The sequence below is a fragment of the Somniosus microcephalus genome, chromosome 27 (genome assembly GCF_052327205.1).
Source record: "Somniosus microcephalus isolate GS21.2 chromosome 27, FLI_Smic_1.0, whole genome shotgun sequence".
NCBI lineage: Eukaryota > Metazoa > Chordata > Chondrichthyes > Squaliformes > Somniosidae > Somniosus > Somniosus microcephalus.
This window is the reverse complement of record NC_141013.1, coordinates 24,810,429-24,833,703: the sequence shown is the minus strand read 5'-3', so window position 1 is coordinate 24,833,703 and position 23,275 is coordinate 24,810,429. Positions and strand designations below refer to the sequence as shown.

General features: G+C 40.3%; 1 protein-coding gene across 13 annotated transcripts in view; it reads left to right on the top strand.

Moving 5' to 3' along the window:
* Positions 1–23,275, top strand: part of tcf12 (transcription factor 12) — a 295,499-nt gene that overhangs the window by 158,850 nt on the left and 113,374 nt on the right. For 12 of the 13 annotated variants that reach the window (XM_085968734.1, XM_085968731.1, XM_085968732.1 and 9 more), the window contains 3 exons: positions 2,241–2,305; positions 17,148–17,283; positions 19,735–19,787. In XM_085968734.1, the coding sequence (XP_085824860.1) occupies positions 2,241–2,305; positions 17,148–17,283; positions 19,735–19,787 (254 nt within the window). Of the gene's footprint in view, positions 1–2,240; positions 2,306–17,147; positions 17,284–19,734; positions 19,788–22,702; positions 22,810–23,275 lie in introns of those variants that run through there. The other variant, XM_085968743.1, reaches the window with a different exon arrangement.

Below are 23,275 nucleotides of genomic sequence, written 5' to 3'. Positions count from 1 at the left end.
ATTTGCAGCTGATCTAATAAAGAAATCGTTATTAAACTAATTACATTGAGTAAATTGTAGACTGCAATTACTTTGTGTTGCATTATTTTGAAATGTTCAGCAATGTGGCTGTAAATGCCAGCATTGAATGTTTTTCAATCCAAGTAGTTAGTACCTTCACATTGCTGTTTTAAAATATTGGAATCATTGAGTTAAAGGTTCTAAACAACTTTAGTTTTTTTTTCATTCATTCCTGGGATGTGGGCGTTGCTGGCAATGTTGGCATTTATTGCCCATTCCCTAATTGCCCTTGAGAAGGTGGTGGTGAGCCGCCACCTTGAACCGCTGCAGTCCGTGTGATGAAGGTACTCCCACAGTGCTGGGAGGGAGTTCCAGGATTTTGACCCACCGACGATGAAGGAGTAGCGATATATTTCCAAGTCAATATGGTGTGTGACTTGGAGGGGAACGTGGAGGTGATGGTGTTCCCATGCGCCTACTGCCCTTGTCCTTCTAGGTGGAAGAGGTCGCGGGTTTGGGAGATGCTGTCGAAGAAGCCTTGGCGAGTTGCTGCAGTGCATCTTGTAGATGGTACACACTGCAGCCACGATTCACGTGGAAGGAGTGAATGTTTAAGGTGGTGGATGGGGTGCCAATCAAGCGGGCTGCTTTGCCCTGGATGGTGTCGAGCTTCTTGAGTGCTGTTGGAGCTGCACTCATCCAGGCAAGTGGAGAGTATTCCATCACACTCCTGACTTGTGCTTTGTAGATGGTGGAAAGGCTTTGGTGAGTCAGGAGGTGAGACACTTGCTGCAGAATACCTAGCCTCTGACCTGCTCTTGTTGCCACAGTATTTAGTGACAAACAATAAAGCTCTTGGCTATTTAGAGCTGTAACAGCTCATATTTAACTTGTATTCCCAAGAGGTTAAAGTGGCTTCATTTAACTGAGCAACATTGAAGTACCTTTTGTAAACCGATTTTATTATTTGTGATATGAAATGTATATTCAACAGTTTATTTAAAAAGCAGGTAAAAGTTGTAAAACTACTTGTGTTCGACCTGAAAGTGATGAGTATTGGAGTGTGGAGTTTGTTCCCCATTTGTTGTTTGTGGATCTGGATTGTTTTATACAATGAATAATTTAATAGTTGGTGACTCTGAGGGCATTAGTTTTATCGTGCACATAAGGGGGACCTTGATAAGAATATAAGGAAGAACTTGCATTTATATAGTGCCTTATAGCTTCAAGACATCCCAATGCACTTCAAAACCAGTGAATTGGTTTTTAATACAAAAGCAAAATACTGTGGATGCTGGAAATCTGAAAGAAAAACAGAAAATGCCGGAAATACTCAGCAGGTCAGGCAGCATCTGTGGAGAGAGAAACAGAGTTAACGTTTCAGGTCAATGACCTTTCATCAGAACTGGAAAAAGTTAGAGATGGAACAGAGGCAGGGGAAGGGGAGGAACGAACAAAAGGGAAAGGTCTGTGATCGGGTGGAAGGCAGGAGAGATTAAATGACGAAAGGGATGACAATGGGACAAGTGAAGAAACAAAAGATGGATCTAGAGAAAGTGTAAATGGCAATAGCAGAATCATTCCGACAACTGTTGTCCGATAAAATGGGAGCAGTGGTTCTTTGGTTTAATGTCTCATTAGAAATGACTGCACTTCCAACAATGCAGTATTCCCTCAGTACTGCAGTGAAGTGCCAGCCTATATTACGTGTTCAAGACCACAGTGGTACTTGATCCTACTCTGAATCTTTTGATGCAAGACTGAGCCAAGCTGAGAACTTTAGAAAGTATAGGCAAATCAGTTCATCAACTACACTTTTTCCACAGATACAATGTTTATTTTACCTGTATCTCAGTCAAATTAGTGAAATAAAATTTAATTCTAGTTATCCATTGAGTATCTGTCTAGTTTTTTTGGTAGGGATTGCGACTAAATCTTTGATTTTGCAAAGTTACATGTAATTTACATTGCCTTCAGTTGAACTAAATATTACAAGCACATTTCATCCTTTATTCAAGCATTAGCCTTGGTACAAAATACAACCATTAGAAAATCAACATTAAAAAAAACCTATATTCTGTTAATAAAGTTTGCATTTGGGGATCATTACTCTTCTGTTGTGCATCAAGGACTCCTGCATGTCTGAAAGATGCTTATCCTTTTTTCCCGAATCTGTACCTGTAGGGTGATCTTGTATTCTAATTGTGTGCAGTCCTAAATTTGATTTTGTTTGTGTCTAGGAAAAGTTTCAGAGAGAGGAACCCTTCCACCATACAGCAGAGATCCAGGGATACCAGGATGTCAAGTAAGTTTATGCTTTTCACTTTTCCTGCTGTGCATTTGACAGTATTTGTTCTTGCAAATATTAGTATCTCTTTATTTCTGAAGAACGCATAGTTTTAAGAAAGCTAAATAAAAACAAAAAAACTTGCAACTAAATGTGAGATTCTATTTTGACCTACTTAGACTCTAGGCCAGTTCTGCCCTGTCTGTGGATCGGGCAAAACATGCTGACCTTCATATAGAAATTTGGTGGTTTATGCAAGCTTAGTTTCACTGTTTCAGTATTATTTTTGATTAAACCTGTCTACTGCTTTCTGCAGCATTAAAACCATCTTGTTTTGATGATAAAGTACGTCAATGGATTACAATGCATGTGAAAGTTTCACATAAACGAGCATATTGTACCAGCCACAGAGGTGTACTGTGTTCTGCCTAGATTTTTGTAGTTGCCATCCATCCTAATTTGCATCATGGTATATACGCTATGGCGCTTTTCTGATCTAGGTAATTCTGCACTCATGGGTGGTGCCCTGCTTTGAAATTCACCATAATTCAGTACATCATGGAACCTTAGTTATGTTTGAGTGAAGATTTTTATGGGATGTGGGGTGTCGATAGAAGAGTGCTGGGTCGGGTGATGAGCAGGAGGCAGTAATCTGATGCAAGACTTTTTAAACCAAGCTTTCTGCTCAATTTTATTTACATCACGTATGCAATTTTAGGAATCTAAAAGGTGCAAAGCCTTCTACTTCCTACTTGCAAAATGTTATTAATTAGTTGGCCTATCAAATCCTGCAGCAGTACACATTCGGTAAATATCTGTATCCACATTGTACCTACCCTATTTAGGCTATCAATGTAAAGCAGCATTGGAGCTTTTATGTAAACCATTTAAGAATGCAAGTAACTATACAAATTAACCTCTTGCTTGACCAATGCAAAGCTTTTGCTAATTCGCATTGTTTGAAATTTAAAATACTGTCTTGATTTATACATATTCTGCAGTGTGCACAGTAGAATATTGATTATATTCCAATTTTTTATTATGTGGGGCTGGGGGGGGGTCTCTTCATTTTAGTGGATAATTGATACTCCAATGTATCTAGGCATGGAGAAATCAGTATCGTGTAAATATATTGGTTTTAAAACATTGATCAATAGCTTAAATAGTTTGTATCGGCACAATATGGATGCAGATATCTGCTGCATTTATACAACTGCAGGATTTGAAAGGCCGACTAATAGCATTTTGCAAGTAGGAAATGGAAGCCTTGCTCCTTATTAATTCAGTAATACCGGTGAGGAGAAGAATGTCAGCTGCTCTGACTTGTAGGCCTCACACTGGTGTGCCTTTCTTATTGCCTGGAGGACAATAGAGGGGCTGAATGGCCCCCTCATGTTCCTCTGTTCCTAAATCAAAAATTCCATCTACAGTCAGACCATGGCCACATTGCCACTGACAAGATTGTATGCTTCCATTGTACAGGTATGTTGGGCCGACACTCCAGAGTTCACACTGGAATAAAATTCATCCACACCCTTGGGATTTTAGCAATGAGAAAATATATGCATTCTCCTCAATGTTTGATCTGTTTTTGTCTCTTCCTACCCTCCTCTTCTCATTCATAATATCTTGGGGAAAGGCAAGACTTAGCCAGCTTGTAAATATCTCGACCAGTGAATTTAGTGCCACTCCTTAGTTCCGCTGCAAAAAGGTGCACTTATATTATGTCAAGGGATATCTGTGGTCAGCTTTATGCAACCCCTCCAGATGACTTGACTGAAACAAAACATGCTTTATGAAAGAACCTTGACTTAAAGAGGATTCAAACTGCAATCTACAGGAAACTTTGTTATATCCGGCACCGACGGGACCGAGCTGTTGCCGATCTATCAAAACTGCTGGACATACAAAGTTAATGTTGAAGCATATGGAGGTTTTCATCTCCGTATCTGACAACAAACACTGTTGCTTAACAACAGCTTGTAAACAGTCGGCCCGTACCTTGGAAGCATCTCTGTAGCTTAGCAACAGCTTCAGAGAGACTTTCCAGAGCCCGACTGTTGAAAACAAAGCCACGAGAAGAAAAAAAAAACCTAACAAAACGGCTCCTGATTTCTGCCAGTAGATCGAGGTTTCCGGACATACAACCTCCGGATAAACCAAAGTTTCCTGTAGTTAGAAGTGCAGTGTGCTAACAAATAGGAATTTTACTGTCCCTTTGTTTTTAACAATGCTTCTTTAGCCTGTTACAATTAAACAGGCTTTGTTTTAAGTTAAACCTTTTACTGAAAAACCTTCACAATTTTCAGAATGCTTGCATCTTTTGTTTGCCCACTTAAATGACTACAGTTCAAAAGTAATCCATTGGCTGTGAAGTGCTTTGGGAAGTTGAAGTCAGTGTATAAATGTCATTTCTTTTTTCTTTCTGCTTTTTACGAATGGTTAAACCATAGAAAGTTTTAAGTATATTCTGCAAAAACCTCAAATTTGTTAAACTATAAGCTAATGTTTACAGTAATTTATGTAGTAATACCAGCTCTTAGAAATTGTTGACTTGTTGTACAAGATGCTCAAGTGTGGTTATCATATCCATTTAATTTTGAAGAACTGATGGTAGTAGTCCTAGCTTATACAGTTGTGGAAAACCAGTTCCATGGGAAAACATTTGTTACTGCATCTTTCCCTCTCCGAGACCCCATTGAGTAAGGGTCATCTTGTCTATTTGCTCCACCCCCAAATACATAGCAGATGTTACTGACAAAAGCACAATTGTTTCTGGTCTGCGAAGTTCTTATTAAAGTATAGTCTGCTTGTGATGTCAGAAGGTTTTCGTAGTTGAAGATGCACTTCTTGGTAACTTATTTTGCAAGTCAATTACTTGTGTAAAAACATTCTACCTGGTTTACCTTTTCTCCTAACATCCTAATTTTAAACCTCTGCCCTCTTTTTGTCATAATGGTCAAATTGCCTTGATCAACTTTATTAATCCCTTTCACAATCTTAAAATTTCAATAAGGTAATTTCAACATCTCTTTTCCAAAGACAGCCTGCCCAATTTCCTTCACTATTCACAATTAAGGTTGCAATAATAAACGTCCTATACATACTTTGGATGACGTATAATCAACATCTTATACAGCAACCAAGTTTGATTTTGTACACTGTTCATCTGTTAATGAAGCTCAGTGCTATGTTGCAGTTAACATAAGAACATAAGAAATAGGAGCAGGAGTAGGCCATTTGCCCCTTTTGAAACTGCTCGGCCATTCAATAAGATCATGGCTGATCTTCTACCTCATCTCCACTTTCCTGCACTATCGCCATATCCCTTGATTCCCTTAATATTCAAAAATCTATCGATCTCTGTCTTGAATATACTCAATGACTGAGCCTCCACAGCCCTCTGGGGTAGAGAATTCCAAAGATTCACCACCTTCTGAGTGAAGAAATTTCTCCTCATCTCAGTCCTGTATGGCCGACCCCTTATTCTGAGACTGTGACCCCCTGGTTCTAGACTCTCCAGCCAGGGGAAAACAGCCTCCCTGCATCTACCCTGTCGAACCCTGTAAGAATTTTGTATGTTTCAATGAGGTAACCTCTCATTCTTCTAAAACTCTAGAGAATATAGGCCTAGTCTATTCAATCTCTCCTCATAGGACAATCCCCCCCCCCCCCCCCCCCCCCCCCCCATCCCAGGAACCAGTCTGGTGAACCTTCGTTGCACTCCCTCGGACGTAAGAAAACTACTAGGCACTTGGTCTGATTATTATCAACTGTTTTTCAACATGGAGATCTAGTTGTGTCCTTCACTAGTTCCTGTTAAAGAATGTCCTGAGCAAGCTGGGCCCATGCCCAAGTATTTATACTCTCCCTGGACAGCGCCACCAGCAGGCCGCCCAGTATCATTTCATAAGTCATTTCCACATGAATGACAAGATTCATGTCACCCTCTATGGCAAGTATATCCTTCCTTAGGTAAGGAGACCAAAACTGTACACAATACGCCAGGTGTGGTCTCACCATGATCCTATATAATTGCAGTAAGACGTCTTTACTCTTATACTGAAATCCTCTTGTAATAAAGGCCAAAATACCATTTGTTTTCCTAATTGCTTGCTGTACCTGTATGCTAACTTTCAGTGATTCGTGTAGAAGGACACCCAGGTCCCTCTGAACACCAACATTTCCCAATCTCTCACCATTTAAAAAATACTCTGCTTTTGTATTTTTCCTACCAAAGTGTATAACTTCACATTTCTCCACATTATATTCCATTTGCCATGTTCTTGCCCACTCACTTAGCCTGTCTATATTCCCTTGAAGCCTCCTTGCATCCTCCTCACAACTTCTATTCCTACCCATCATCAGCAAAGTTCCCTCATCCAAATCATTGATGTAGATTGTGAATAACTGAGGCCCAAGCACTGATCCTTGCGGTACCCCACTAGTTACAGCCTGCCAACCTGAAAATGACCTGTTTATTCCTACTGTTTTTTGTCTGTTAACCAATCCTCAATCCATGCTAATGTTACCCCCACTATTCAAAAAAGGTGATAAAGAAAAAGCGGGGAATTACAGACGGGTAAGCCTGACATCGGTAGTGGGGAAAATGCTAGAGTCTATTATAAAAGATGTAATAGCAGAGCACTTGGAAAGCAGTGACAGGATCGGACAAAGTCAACATGGATTTACAAAAGGTAAATCATGCTTGACTAATCTACTGGAATTTTTTGAGGATGTAACTGGTAAAATAGATAAGGGAGAACCAGTGGATGTGGTGTATTTGGACTTTCAGAAGGCTTTCGACAAGGCCCCGCATAAGAGATTAGCGTGCAAAATCAAGGCACGTGGGATTGGGGGCAAGGTATTGACTTGGATAGAGAACTGGTTGGCGGACAGAAAGCAAAGAGTTGGAATAAACGGGTCGTTTTCCGAGTGGCAGGCAGTGACTAGTGGGGTACCGCAAGGATCGGTCCTAGGACCCCAGCTGTTCACAATATATATTAATGATCTGGACGAGGGAATTGGATGTAATATCTCCAAATTTGCAGATGACACAAAGCTGGGTGGGAGGGTAAGCTGTGAGGAGGATGTCATGAAACTCCAGTACGATTTGGACAGGTTGGGTGATTGGGCAGAAACATGGCAAATGCACTATAATGTGGATAAATGTGAGGTTATCCACTTTGGTGGCAAAAACAGGATGGCAGATTATTATTTGAATGGCAATAGATTGGGAGAAGGGGAAGTGCAAAGAAACCTGGGTGTTATTGTGCACCAGTCGCTGAAGGTAAGCATGCAGGTGCAGCAGGCGGTTAAGAAGGCAAATGGTATGTTGGCCTTAGTAGCAAGAGGGTTCGAGTACAAGAACAAGGATGTCTTGCTGCAGTTGTACAGGGCCTTGGTGAGACCGCACCTTGAGTATTGTGCGCAGTTTTGGTCACCTTACTTGAGGAAGGACGTTCTTGCCATGGAGGGAGTGCAGCGAAGATTCACCAGGCTGATACCTGGGATTGTTGGAATGACGTACGAGGAGAGATTGTGTCGATTGGGCTTATACTCACTGGAGTTTAGAAGATTGAGAGGGGATCTCATCGAAACCTATAAAATTCTGTCAGGTCTGGACAGACTAGATGCAGGAAGGATGTTTCTGATGGCCGGGAAGTCCAGAACCAGGGGACATAGTCTAAGGCTAAGGGGTAAGCCATTTAGGACTGAAATGAGGAATTTCTTCACCCAGAGAGTGGTGAACCTGTGTAATTCTCTGCCACAGAGGGCGGTGGAGGCCAGTTCATTAAATATATTCAAGAAAGAGTTAGATATATTTCTTAAGGCTAAAGGGATCAAGGGATATGGGGAGAAGGCAGGGACAGGGTACTGAATTTGGATGATCAGCCATGATCTCATTGAATGGCGGAGCAGGCTCGAAGGGCCGAATGGCCTACTCCTGCTCCTATCTTCTATGTTTCTAGTACATTACCTCCAATCCCATGAGCCCTAATTTTGTTTAATAACCTCTTGTGTGACACCTTATTGAATGCCTTCTGAAAATCCAAATACACCACATCCACTGGTTCCCTCTTATCTATTCTGCTAGTTACAACCTCAAAAAACTCCAACAGATTTGTCAAATACTCTTTCCCTTTCATAAATCCATGTTGACTCTGCCCAATCCTATTATTATTTTCTAAGTGCCCTGTTGCCGCGTCCTTAATAATAGATTCTAGCATTTTTCCTACTACTGATGTCGGGCTTGTAGTGTATGTAACCTGTACCGCCTTAAGAGGATACCTTAAGGTGATGGACTACTTTTTGATGGCTCCTGTACATTGTAGTACCGGTGGTGACCACACCGGTATATAAACCCTGTGGAGCAAAGTGTATTCCAGTTCAGCCCTGACCCTCAATTACTAAAGACCTGTTTAATTATTTCTGTAGTCTGTGTCCAGTTATTCAGCATAACTACATTTGGAAACACAGACTCAACAAGGCTAACTGGTCTGTATTTTCCCATTTTCTCTCTTCCCTCCTTTCTTAAATAGTGGGGTTACATTTGCTGCCTTCCAATCCGCGGGAACCGTTCTAGAATCTATGGAACTTTGGAAAATGACAACCAATGCATCCACTATCTCTATAGCCCCCTCTTTCAAAACCCTAGGTTGTAGGCCATCAGGTCCAGGGGATTTATTGGCTTTCAGTCCCATTAATTTCTCCAGTACTATTTTTTTACTAATAATTTCTTTCAGTTCCTCATTCTCGCTAGAGCCTTGGTTCTCCACTATTTCCAGGAAGTTTTTTGCATCTTCTTCCGTAAAGACAGACGCGAAGTATTTGCTTAATTTCTCTGCCATTTCCTTACCCCTCATTATAATTTCTCTTGTCTCGTCTCAGCCTGTAAGGAACCCACATTTACTTTCGCTAATCATTTCCTTTTTACATACCTATAGAAGCTTTTACAGTCTGTTTTTATGTCTCTCGCTAGTTTACTCTCATTCTATTTTCCCTTTCTTTATCAATTGTTTACCGTCATACCTTTTAATATAGTTTCCCAATCTACCTTAGCCAACTCACCCATCATACCTACGTAGTTTGCTTTGTTTAGGTTTAAGACCCTAGTTTCGGATTTAACTAAATTACTTTCAAACGCGATACAAAATTCTATCATATTATGGTCACTCTTCCCTAAAGGCCCCTTTACTACAAGGTTATTAATTAAACCTTTCTCATTGCACAATACTAGATCTAAAATAACCTGTTCCCTAGTTGGTTCAGCAACATACTGATTTAGAAAACTATCTTGCATACATTCCATTAATTCGTCCTCCACACAATTACTGCAAATTTGGTTTGTCCAGTCTATATGTAGATTAAAGCTCCCCATGATCACTGTATTACCCTTGTTACATGCCTCTAATTTCCTGATTTATACTCTGCCCTACATTACAACTACTGTTTGGGGGCCTATAAACAACTCCCACCAATGTTTTCTGCCCCTTGCTGTTTCTTAGCTCCACCCAAACTGATTCTACTTCTTGATTTTCAGAGCTATGATCCTTTCTCTCTACTGTCTTTATCCCATCCTTTATTATCAGGGCTACTCCTCCTCTTTTTCTATTGCCTATCTTTTCTAAAAGTTAAGTATCCTGGAATATTTAGTTCCCAACCTTTGCCACTTTGCAACCACGTACGACTCTGTTATGGCTATTAGATCAAACCTGTTAATTTCTATCTGCGCTATTAATTCATCTATTTTGTTGCGAATGCTTCACGCATTCAGATATAGTGCCTTTAGCTTTGACATTTCTATTTTTCTCTGATGTCACCTTCGTCACTGATGCCTTATTACCTTTGTTACCCTCTCTGTCCCTTCCTGACCCACTCTGCTTATTTTTATCCAAAACTCTGATCTGCTATAGAACTTTGACATTTCTCTCGCTGCTTTTAAATTTACTCTTTCCTGAATCATTCCCCCCCCCCTTTCATTAGTTTAAAGCCCTGTTAAAGTTGTATACTAGACTTGACTGACAGCTTTATAGATTTATAGATTTAGCTACTCTAACCAAGATCTCTCTCCTGTTTTGAAGAAGGGTCAAACCCGAAACGTCAACTCAAATTTCTCTCCACGGATGTTGCCTGACCTGCTGAGTTTTTCCAGCATTTTCTGTTGTTATTTCTCTCTCCTGATTGTCATGTTGTATGACTCTTCCATTTCCCTCATACTTTTGGTTGCTTGCTTTCATACTGATTTATTTTATAATGACCCACATTGAACTGCATCAACCACCCGCTGGGCCAGTTACTTAAAAGATCGAAATCTCTCTCAACATTATTACGGCAGGTATAGCAGCACAGCCAGTTGCAGAATAAACTTTGATTGCAGGTTAAATTTTACCAACAATGTGTCTTGACCATCAGAAGAGCACCCCATACTATATCTGTGTGAACTTCTCCACTTCTCACCCCCATCACCCTTTTGGCCTCTGAGTGAGATTCTAGATAGTTTTTCATTGTGGCTCTGTGTCCTTGAAATCAGTGGAAAAAGAGGTTAAAAAAAGTGTCTTCTGACTGGTGGCCTTGGCAAATCTGTCAAGTTTGCATTGGTGTTGTCCCTAGCTGCATGATGACCTACATATCAGGAGCTAACTACACTCGGGTAACCTGTGTATCTCTAGATTGTTATTGTATGACAGGAAGGAAACTTCCTCGTAAAAATCTGTTTGGACAACATCTATAGCAACCTTGTGTTCCAATATCCAGAACTATGAACAGCTTTTATACAGCAGTCCTCAAACTTTCACCAAACATTGCTCAGATCTACCAAAGAGAGCATGGCTTTTGACAGCCCAGAATGGAGTTAATACCAATCTACTAGAGCACTGCTGTTGATAATTAATGGTATTTAGATTTCATCAATAGGCAGAAAGTTAGACTTTGCTACCTTTTGGATTCTTCCTAAATATTTCTAATAACCTAGAATGTCACATTTTGAAACTGAACCAGAGTTTCTATCGATTGCAGATGATGCAGCACAGCTTCACAGAAATATCCACTTATTGCAACTCTTCACATAGTTTAGTTGCTTTAATTTGTTGTTAGTATTAACAATATAACTGCAAATATCATCCTGATTCATCTGAAAGTATTTCCAACTTTAAGGTTCTTCAGTCTCTGATTGGAGGAAGCTGCTCCTTTCTGCTGAATTGCTAATCACAAACTTGGTCTGGCACTTGGAAATAAAAACTGTTACGTGTTTTTAGCTCCAAGCATTATAATACCTTGGACTCAATGTGGCAGTCTACGATAGAAATCACATCAATTGTGCACAAGAAAACAAACCTGCAGGTAGTAATTAATAATCAATTAACATATACTGTAATGTACCCGAGAAGGGGCACCTCATTTTTCATCGAAGTGCCAATCACACTAACATTACTGCATTGTACCACCAGCTTGAGAGATCACAGTGAAGAAAATTGTGCACTGGTCTAGGCACCATTCCCTGTTCTTTACCAAAAAAAATTTTAGCTATTAATTCATGAGAAAAGTTTAACTTTGATAAATTGTAATTAATGTGTTTTTAAAAGCAAAGTCTTTAGAGCTATCTGTGCTTAAGGTTAATTATTGCTTTAAATTTTGTGCTCAAGACCATAAGGAAAAGAAAATTGGTCTTAATTGTGCAATAGACAATTTCACAGCACTGTTTACTGCTTCAGTGACAAGTCACCGGCGGCGAAGGTCTTGCTGGAACAGTTATATGTTGGAAATATGCACTTGCATTGCTAGATGGTGGCACATTATGACACATTAACTAATCTACATAACACATCAAGTAATCTACACTGTAGTCTGACATTCTAAGAAGTTCGCAGCACATCCTCGCTTGAAACTGTGGTTTTGATTTTGTCATCATTAATACTATGGTATTTTTTAAATGTTGATTATTAATTAGCAAGATGAATGGAACATTCAGTCATGATCAATATCTCAATTTCTAGTTATGCCCTGTCTTTCTTCAGTGATGCATTTATTGTTTTACAATAAAGAAATATATATAGTAATTCTTCAATCAAGATACTTTTCATTCAATGCCTTGAAGGCTGGTATTGTTGGGGAGTCAATGTAGAAACTTACTTGTGCCCTATCACTTCATGGGTGCATTTCCACTACAATTGTAACGTCGGTGCAGTGGTTTTGAATTGCACCAACACAGCAGTTATGGTGTAAAACTGGTCTGAATCTGGAGTTAGGATCCACCTTACTCTGGAGCAATGAGGAATGAGTCTCTCTGCTTTGCTTCGGAGTTGGCTTGACTCTTCACACAAGATTTACAATTTAGGTTTAGTGTTGATACAAAGCCAAATCATTGCGTGCCAATTGCTAAACTTGCAATGAGAATACACAGTTAGATGTCGCATGAAATTGTTAACTCAGTTTTGTAAATCTTGCACAAGAATAGTGGTTTTGTTGTACAAGTACGATTAATTATGGCTGCGTTTATGTGCAACACAAGTGGGTTGGACCAGATTTCTGACTGGTCCCCTTGGAGGACAAGACACACCCAACAGTTTGTCTGGAATGTGTAAGTTGATCCTGTCTGCTGTAGAGTAATTCAAGGTCTCTGCAATGTGTAATTTGATAAATCAAAATCAAATCAAATCAACTTTTATTGTCATTGTTAGTGCACAAGTGCAGTACAACGAAATGTAGGCTTGCGGCTCCCGAGAGTGTACATTTAGATTAAGACATTTAAACATTCAACATACTTTTGGCTTGTAATACATTAACATAAGCATAACCATAATAAAGTGTATTGGCAGATGTGCAGGCTTTAGAGTTTATTTGTGGAGTTCAGTAGGATGACAGCCCTGGGAAAGAAGCTGTTCCTAAATCTGGTCGTACGGGTGCGAATGCATCTGTAGCGTCTCCCAGATGGCAGGAGGGCGAACAGACTGTGGCTGGGGTGGGTAGGGTCTTTGATGATGGACCGTGACCTCCGTAAACAGCGTTTCTGGTACATGTGCTCTATGGTCGGTAGCTGGGTGCCGGTAATGCGTTGGGCAGTTTTGACTACCCGCTGCAGGGCTTTCCCGTCATTGTTAGGCAGGCTGCTGAGTTCACAGTGCTGACACTACTGGTTTCAGAGAACAGACAGTGCTCACACTCCCGGGTTAGGAGTCAAACATCTGGAGCGAGAAACAGAATTAACGTTTCAGGTCGATGACCTTTCGCCAGAAGACCTGAAACGTTAACTCTGTTTCTCTCTCCACAGATGCTGCCTGACCTGCTGAGTATTTCCAGCATTTTCTGTTTTTTATTTCAGATTTCCAGCATCTGCAGTATTTTGCTTTTGTATTTGTCAAACATGATTTGCCTTTCACATATCGTGCTGACTTTCAATTATTAGCTCATAATTTTCCAAATGCCTGTTAATTTTGTCCCGGATTATTGTCTCTTAAAAGTTTCCCCACCAGTGACAGGCTGACTGACTTGTAGTTGATGGGTTTATCCCTCTCCCCTTTTTTTAAATTGTGAAAGATTATTTCCACTGCTTCACTCCACATGCAACAGGGAAGTGGCCCAGTGCACTGGACACAGCAAAAGCCCGGGTAAGGTGCAGAAGACCCATGCATTGGAGCTTTCCGCTCCCCGAGCCAAGCTGCTCCAGTGCAACCCTGCTGATGGCATCCACCTGTTAATGTGGAGGGTCACCTAGAAAAGCAAGATCGCTCTAACACGACCACATACGGCCTGCCCTCTGACCTCCCAATCATCAGCTGAGTGATTTAACATCAAATGCTGGAACTGCTCAGCAAGTCGGGCAGCATCGGTGGAGAGAGAGAAGCAGAGTTAACGTTTCAGGTGGATGGCCTTTCATCAGAACATGAAACGTTAACTCTTGTTTCTCTTCTGTAAATGCTGCCTGATTTGCTGAGTGTTTCCAGCATTTTGTATCCGATTTCCAGCATCTGCAGTATTTTGTTTTTGAATCAGCAGTGTGATGGGAACCAGCAATGGTGCCATCAGGCAACACCTGCCCACTACTGAGCTGCTTATCAATGCTCAGTTCAAGTTGACTTGTGGGCCCCTTCAAAAACGTGACTCCATGAACGGTCCCCTCTCTCCCACTTCCCCCCCCTCTCCGGTCCCCTCACTCCCTTCCTCCCCTCTCCCTGCTCCGATCTCCTGACCACCTCCAGGCAAGCAGCAAGCTGATGGAAAACGGCTGGCAACAGGGAGAATACATGCTGCGGCTAGGCGTGTGCGCGGCCTCAACATCGGGTATGCATGCACGGGGCGGGCCGGTGTTTAGGCTCAGCCCCCACTCGGCATGCCAGCAATCACGGTGTAAATTTATACAGTAGTACAAGATTCCATACTTGATTCTTGTCTGTTGCTTGTTAGCATTGTTTCCATGTGTTGGTGTAAATCATGAACAATGCAAAGCCTGAATGTCAGTTATTTTGTATCTGTTTATTGTGTTGCAGTGCTTTACTACTCAGTACCCCAGGTTGCTGTCTTTTTCTCCAGTGAGCTAGATTAGTCTGATTACTCTGGCAGGATGCAGTTGATGGATGACTGTCATTATCTCCTCAAGTCTGCAAGACATTTCAACGTCAAAGATGATAATTAAAATTTCAAGAGATTGCCTTGAAGCATTGTGATTTTACAGATGTTTTTGTTGCTCAGTTAAGAATTTTTTTGTTACCAATGTCGATGTAGAATCAGATATTTGTCAATTTCTTACTTTGCATTCCTTTTTTTGCCTTGGGCCTTTTTCCACAAAGAAATCAATACTTAGCACATTAGTTGAGACTTGAAGCCATGCAGGTTAGTACAAATGATTTAATAGAATCTTGTCCAAAACAAAACACTAGAGAGGATCATAATCAAGCTAATTTCTGTCAGTTCCTATTGATTAGTCATTTAAGATTTTATTCCATGAACGAACCTTCTGGTGCTGAACTGCTTTTCTAATCTGGATAGATTGCTTGAGACTGGAGCTAAGAAATATAATTTAAAAATAAATAGACCCAGCTATGACTAAAACCTGCTTATACTCCTTAACTATAATTAACATTCACTTGAGGGTTGCTTATTTTTGTGGTTAGGACAGCATTCATATATTTTTTTCGATGAACATTTTTAACAAAAATATTAAAATCCGCTGCAATTTGAAGTTTAGAATATTGTTGTGAAGTTGGAGAAGATTGCCACTGTATACTTGAAATTAATGTAGAATGTGAAAAAATCAATGGACATTAAGCCAGTGTTTTGTAAAGTTAACCTCTTAGTTGATCATTAATATTTGAATGTATGTTAAATCGCTGAAGTAACCAGACTTTTACATTGAAAATATATATGCTAAGATATGGCTCTGGTGACCATGATCTAGGGCAGATGGTTTGGGTCTGCAACAGTCCAAAACACACTACTCCTTCATTTTGCCAAGGAGATTATCTTTCTGAATGATTAAAGCACCCAAAAGGGTTATAATCAGTGCTTGTTGCTTGTACAAAGCTAAAGATTCAACTATTTTTTAAAACTACATAACGAGTAGGTTGTAAACAATATGGAAAGTCAAAATCAAGGTGCAAGAAATTGTAATTTTTAAAAATAAATTTACCTTTTAACTGGAAAAATTAAATTTTGTACCTCTTTTTAAAATGTTTGCTTTATTCATGTGCTGGTGTCCTGCTTGTGGATCATGGCATAGTTGAATAAAGTAGTGATGTGAAGCAGACTTTTGTGAAGATAAGCCTGTATGCATAACTTGTGTCTCTTGGATGTATTTATATCATTTGAATGAAATCTGCCTTGAAAGATTTAAGAATGCACATAATTAATGAACAATGGCCAGGAAATTTATAACTTCTAAACCAGCATAATTGCATAATATGTTGAAGTACGGAAATGTAATTTTTGTATCGTGTCCAGCTTATTTTGATCTTAAACTGAATATACGAGTGACTAATCAAATTGGCAAATGAAAATAAAATCAACTGACTTTTCTAATGACGATAAATGAGAGCCTGGTGCCAAATGAGAACATTGCATTTCCCCCACTTTTTGAAGTAAATTTGCTGTAATGAGTCCAAATGTCTTGTTAAATATCTGATATTTTTGTAGGTTAAACTTGGGGGTTGTGGAATACAATAATCAATTTTTGAATTAAATCTCACACCCATTATTTTAAAAGGTGGAGTTCTGTGCCTAAACAGGATATCCAACTATTAGTCTTGAATGATTTTCTGTCATGCAGTTGCTCATGTGGGATTACATCCTGTTTCAGACAAAGGATCAGTGAGTTAGTTGCATTTAGATGGATTATAGTTGTGTCTGTGTGTATGGCCTTTCTTTATAAAAAAAAAAAAAAAAATCTGCTCCAAATCATTTAAAATGACTAATTCATGTTTTTAAGTTTAAATAAAACCCACAGCTGAACCCCTTGCAAACATGATAGGCAACTTATTTATTGTTGCCTCATATTTTGATCTTGGGTTAATGTTGCAGCACTCTTCTTTAGATCAAAAAAGAATAGAGCTGCATGAAAATTGTCTGCTGAATTTGGGTATTCTTGTACATTTTCATTTTACTCTAATAATGGAATACTAAATATTAACCTCAATAAATCATTTTTTGGTCTATTTAACATAAAGTTGCTTCTACTACATTTAAAGGCGATGCCAAGATTAATGAATCTCAAAATAGGAAACATTTTTCAGTTTATTTACAGGAAAGCTTCAAGATGAATCATGATTGGAAATCCAGTGCTGATGCTTTGAAGTTATTGTATGATTGATATTATCAAGCATAGCAGTGGTGCAGAATTAAGTGATTATATTGTTGCATTGTTTTACAGTCCAGTATTCTTCGATCAGATGTGGGAATAGGCAGTCCTGGGCCTTTACCATCTTCAGGAAAACCTGGAACGGTGTACTATCCTTTTACGACTACAAATCCACGCAGAAGACCGCTTCATGACACACCAGCTCTTGGTTTGTGTTTACAATCATAGTTTGTGAGCCCATTTAGAGCTTTAGAGAATGAGAAGCATTTTTGAGATAAACTCGGCCTTAAAGTGAAAGGGTGGGGTGTATTGCATAATTCAATTGGTAACTTCTCTGTTCCGTTTCCTGGCCCATCCTTTGTAGGATCAACACTTTTTTAAATCACTAGTGGATCTCCCATGGTGTTGCTCATGGGAAGTCAGAAGTCTCTTCCCTGTCTATTGTGTTTATGGCGCTGCTTAATCCCTTTTTTCTCTTGTACTCCCCACTTTTTCTCTGTTTCTCCCTCTCGTCTCTTTTGTTTCTCACTCTTTTTCTGTCCTTTTCTCTCTTTCTTTCTGTCTCCCTCTTCCTTTTTGAGTGGGAGCTGTTCTGTGGCGAGCCGGGGAGGGTGCAGACCACATTTTCTGATGACAAATGTGAGGTCCTAGTTGGGCAGGGAATAGAGCCATTCATGGTCACAGGCTGCATTTGTGATGATAGGTACATGGCAATGGTGAGGAGACCAGTCATGGACCGGCAGGTCACAGGTGTAGAGTGTAGTCTGACCAGGGCCATAGGCTTGCTTTAGGGTTGAGGGCCACTGGGCAACTTTTGGGCTGCCATGGAGGGATCCAGCCAGGGTCGGAGGCTGGCTTTTGAGTTGTAGGCGGGTGGAGGGATCTGGCCGAAGCAGCAGGAAAATGGATATAGGGATCTGGCCGAGGTGCAGGATGATGCTGGAAAGGGGCATGAAGAAGGTGGAGCTCCAGCCTCTTCTACTTCCTTGGCATTCAGATGCCTGTTTCTTCTGCTTCCTTCCATTTCCATAGTCCCATTGCTTTGTCTAGTACTTAGTCCCATCATTCTCAACCCCCATCACTGCTTACCCACTAGTCCTCTTGCTTTCACTCATCACCCCAAACCCGGTTTGCTTTCTTCACTCCAATCCTTCATATATGGCCCCCCTCACGCTGCCCCTTTTCCCATGAGGATGAACCAGAACTGGAGTGGAAACTATTGTGGTGGGTCCAAAGGCCCCAGAGTTGGAAACAGAGCTTCCAATGTGGCAGGGAGCAGGGTGAGGAGGCAGCCGAGGATAAGCTCAGGGAAGTTGGTGACGACAGAGGGAGCAGGCCACAATGGGTCTACAAGATGATAATGGAACCTTTTTGCAATACCTAAATTTAAGCTGAGAAGCTTACCTAGAAAGCTTGCAGATCCACCTGGGCTGAAGACTGGGTTCCAAAGCTAAGTAAGGAACTCATCCACCTGTCTTGGAGATCGAGTAATGCAAGACTCCAGGTAAGAAAAATCAATAGAAAAGCCTGACTGGGAGTGTGACAGGTAAGATAAGTTTATTTGTGACAGTTAACGCAAAGTAAGTGTTACATAACTGGACTTGCTTGCAGATTAAAGACTGAGAATGTATCAGTAGTTGATCTGTGGTATTGCACATGGGGGGAAAATAGGATTAAGGCCAAGTGTAGTCTTCAGGTGAAGCGAGGTTTGAGGGCGACATACAATTGGACCAGGAATTGCAGATGTTATTCGGTCACCGTTTTGAAGGCATACATTCTATCTATATTTTCACGTAATAATCAGATTTTATATTTATAGTTGAGTAGCAAAATGTATGGCAACTTGGAAGCAGAGGAGTAGAGTTGATTGGAGCTTACGAGCTTTGTCGTATATTTTATCCAAATACATACATAGAGTGAACTGTGTCAGACAATTCAGGAAAGCTTCTAACACATACTGTGGATGCAGCAGAAAATATGGCAGGGAAGAATAATTGACTTCTTCAGGTGGTCATTGAAAAGAGCCTACGTTATCCTCCTTAGTGGAACCCACTCAGGGATGACTCTGTTCTGCAAGGCCGAGTTGGCCAATCTCTCTGATTGTGTGGGGGGGGTGATGACCTCCCTCACCGGCAAGGCCACTGATCCTCACTTACTTACATTAGCTCCAGATTCTCCAATGCCCCAAATTTAAAATTCTTGCCCGATGCTCATTTAATTTCCCTATTTCCTATTTCTGAAGCTCTTCTACCTATCCCCAAGGCTCTTTCTGTTCCTCTTGATTCCGGTCTCTTGTGGAACACACCCCCTCGCTCTCCCATTGCTGACAGTCCCTTCAGCTACCTAGGTCCCATTCTCTCCAGCTCCTTTCCCCTCCAAGAAACTGAACTCTGACTCGCCTTTTGGTCACCCCTTCAAACGTTTCTCTTCTGGCTCGGTGTCAGTTCTCCTCATGTCTCAATGAAGTGCCTTGGGATGATTATCTATGTTAAAAGTGCTATATAAATGCAAGTTGTTGCCAGTAACAATGGTCTGTAAAGAATCAAACTGCTGTTAATGTTATAATTTTAATGGAACGAAAATCTTCATTTAAAAAAAAAAATAATAATTTTACCATATAGTCATAACCTATTATTACATGTTGTTTCTTCCTGTGCAGATCCCTCACAGACTAAGAAAGTAAGAAAGGTGCCTCCTGGTTTGCCTTCATCTGTGAGTATAGTTTTCTGTTATGATGTGATGTGCACCTATAATTTATTGTCATCATTTTTTTAATGAAATGTTTTTGTGAATTTTATGCTGTGAACATGACCACAAAAGATAGTAATGAAATAACGTGCAATGCTAAAATTGATAGCAAATGTCTAGTTGCTAGATTTAGTAATGATGATATGTGGCTTATTTGTACAATCTCACCCCTTGTCCCAGCCATTTGAATCCCCTCTTGGGAGGGAAACCAGGACAGAAGCTGTCAAAGAAGATCGCCTGTACAGGTCTTTTGATGTTTAATTAGTCATTATGTTGCTGAACAGGAGGACAGACAGAGATTAATAGCTCAGAATCTTAGAAATTTACATTTGTAATAATCCCAGTGGAGCTGAAGACATTAAGATTCTGAGGACATGTACAACTCAGATTGCTGAGGTTATTAATATGCATAAATCACCAAGTCAGATGTTCATTGTGAAGCCCTGGTGGATTTTAAAGCCTTCATTAAGCCTTTCCTAACTTCAGGCTTACATCAGAAAGGCTTTCAAGCAACTCGTTTGTTGATCCCTCTTTGCACTGAAATTTATCCTTTGAGAATAAAATGCTTTGATGAATAAAGGTTGGTAGGTTTTGGTAAAAATCATTAATAGCTCTGATAATCTAATGCTTTCAGGGTGTTCCGTGGCATTAAATGTGCTTTATTCTTTTAAACAACAAAATTGTAAATGACTGTTTATAATCCTGTGTGAAGTAAAAAAAAAGCACTAGGTGCCAAGGGAAGCTTGGTTGTTACTGAAACAAACATGAGAGAAAGAGAGAAAGTGATGCTGCCTTGCAGGATACATCTCTTTGTTGTGCAAATGGTTATAAGGTTTTTATTTGTCAGCACTTCACTTAACATATGGACGCAGGTGCACTTGGATGAGTATATGCTGAATGGAATAGTCGATGCATGGTGTGTAACAGAAACAGCATGAAATGAAGACATTTTTTGTTCTGCATTGACTGATTTTGCAAGATATCTAGCAAGAGCTGTCTCTGTTAAACTACAAAGCCTGATCCTGGAAATATCTATGACCTTCGTTCCAGATGGGACTGCAGTAGTTAGTGTAGCTGTGGGCAGCTGTGTATAAAACCTGCAGCCTACCTGGAAGCCGTGAGTGCAGCTGCAGACTCTCTTAAAAGGCGTGCTTGCATAAGCACTTGGCCCACTAGAGGCTGAATAGCTACTTGATAAACAGAACAAACACAAAGCTTCCAATCATTATTCCCTAGGCCAGGAAAATTTGCATTAGCTAAAAATAGTTAGCAATTTACATTTTATTTATTACAGTTCAGTGTTATAATTGATCGCAAAACATTTAAAGGATAATGTGAGCATAGTTTCATCAGCAAATGTAAAACTGAGTATGTTAGTTAAAAGAGTGAGGGGAAAGGTATATTTATGCATTTTTGTTTTGAAATCTTGAGGCTTAGTGAAGAGCCTGTAGAAGAAAAAAAATGTTCACCTTCGAGATTATGCACTGTGTAATTTTTTTTGGCAGTGGTTTAAAAAATACTTGTGGAAAGAGGCTGTGTTCAGAAGTTGGTGTCCTGCAGACACATCCTCAAAGCCTGATGTGATTCTGTATTAGTCGAGGTAGTATAGGAAGAAAATTTGCTTGAAGCCAGCAATGCTGTCTCGATCCCTGGTAGTGAATGACAAGATTGTCGTCATCCAGTTTTTGACAGATCATTCAAACAAGAATCTTGTTCTGGTGGATCTTATAGTGGGCTAGATTTAAGGATTGTGTGCTTGTATCATGATTTGAAATAGTGTGGTGCCTCAAGTACATAGAAGCAGCCTGTTTAAATGGTAAGGGACAGAGGTGCAAAAAATAGTGGCAGATTGCGACCCCTCCCCCCGAAATCTGGGTCAATGATGCTTGAACGCTACAGGTTGGGTTGCATTAGGTTTCTGTGAGTACTATTGATGGTGGGAGAACAGTGAATGTGCCATTGATGGCACTGCCTCGAGGTTAAAAGTGCCTTTGAGTGCATTTATTATTTACATTTAGATTGTTTCCATTCCTGTCAAACTACTTAAATTAGGGTTACTATTCAAATCCATTGTAACCTGTTGATAAAAGTGCCATCTACTGGAAATCAGAAGTTGCACCACTTTACTGCCTGCTTAGAACTGTGCAGCTGTGTAAACCATTGAATTTTGCATAGGTTGTAATTCAGTGTTGTAGTAATGTGCGTGCTAATGGGCAACACTTGGAGGAAATTGCTGTCTTCATGCTACCAACTGTTCAGATAGATGTGTGGTCAGGTTTCCATGTGGATTTACCTGTAACAAGCTAGATTTCTGTGAAGAAGATGTAGCCATTTAAAGTAAATCATTAAGAACTTTTTGGAGCTTGGTGGATTCTACAAATTTTACTCAAAATAATTACAGTATTCAATCAGATTTGATTTTGGGGTGAAGGGCAACTATCGCACATTAAGGTTTAAGCAAGTTATTTTCTTTCAAACTGAAATTGGCTTGTTCAGTGACTGACATTTTGAAATCATGTGGTCAGAAGAGTGTGCTGGGTGGGAGCTAAACAATCACTTTTATGATGTATAGAGTTGTAGTCTAGTTTTTATAATGCTGTGTTTAAGTAATATTTAACGAGAGGTTATGTTATTTTGCCATGTAATCAGAACCTGTGTAACAAGTGAGGGCGTTGTTTGCTTGTCCTAAATGTACTGGTTGAGTTGAGCTTTTGTTTAGCTTTTCCTCTGTTTTGACCAATTGGAGGTGAGTAGCATCAACCAGCAACAGACATCTCTTTCCCTGGTCAAAGCGCAATGAAATGACGATACAATAGTCTTAGATAATCTAACTTAAAATGTGATCTCATGCAGAAATTCATACAGTGATGAAAGTACAACAAACAATGGACTGGGACGTGAAATGACTCTAGATGAAATCCATCGTGATAGATAGCCTTTCACACAGTAGGCGACACAGCTAATAAGGTGATATCTGATCTAAGAGGTAAATCTTTTTTGAAAGATCACATTTTTAACACTAGATTTTAGTATTGGATGATTTTCTAACTTTGAACGTACCAGCAGTTTACTGAATACTATATTTTTGTTTATACCAAAATGGTTCATAATTGATCGCTAATTCTTATCAATTTTGGTTTTGGTCTACACTTTAAGCAGAGGATCCCACCACTATTGCTCATGCACCCATAATCGAAATTTTAAGAGAGCCAAGAGAATGTCAGTCTCTCCTTCCCTCCCCTTCCCTTTCCCTCTCGACCCTTCCCTTTCCCCCTCCCGCCCCGCTGGCCTACCCCCTCCCACCCTCCCTCTCTCTTGCTCAGTCTCTGCCCCCCTCTGGCATTCTCTGGGCACCCCGCCGCCCCCTCTGGCCCCCCCCCCCCCCCCGCCCCCTCTGGGCCCCCCCCCCCCTCCGGGCCCCTCTGGCTCACCCTGCCCCCTCTGGCTCTCTC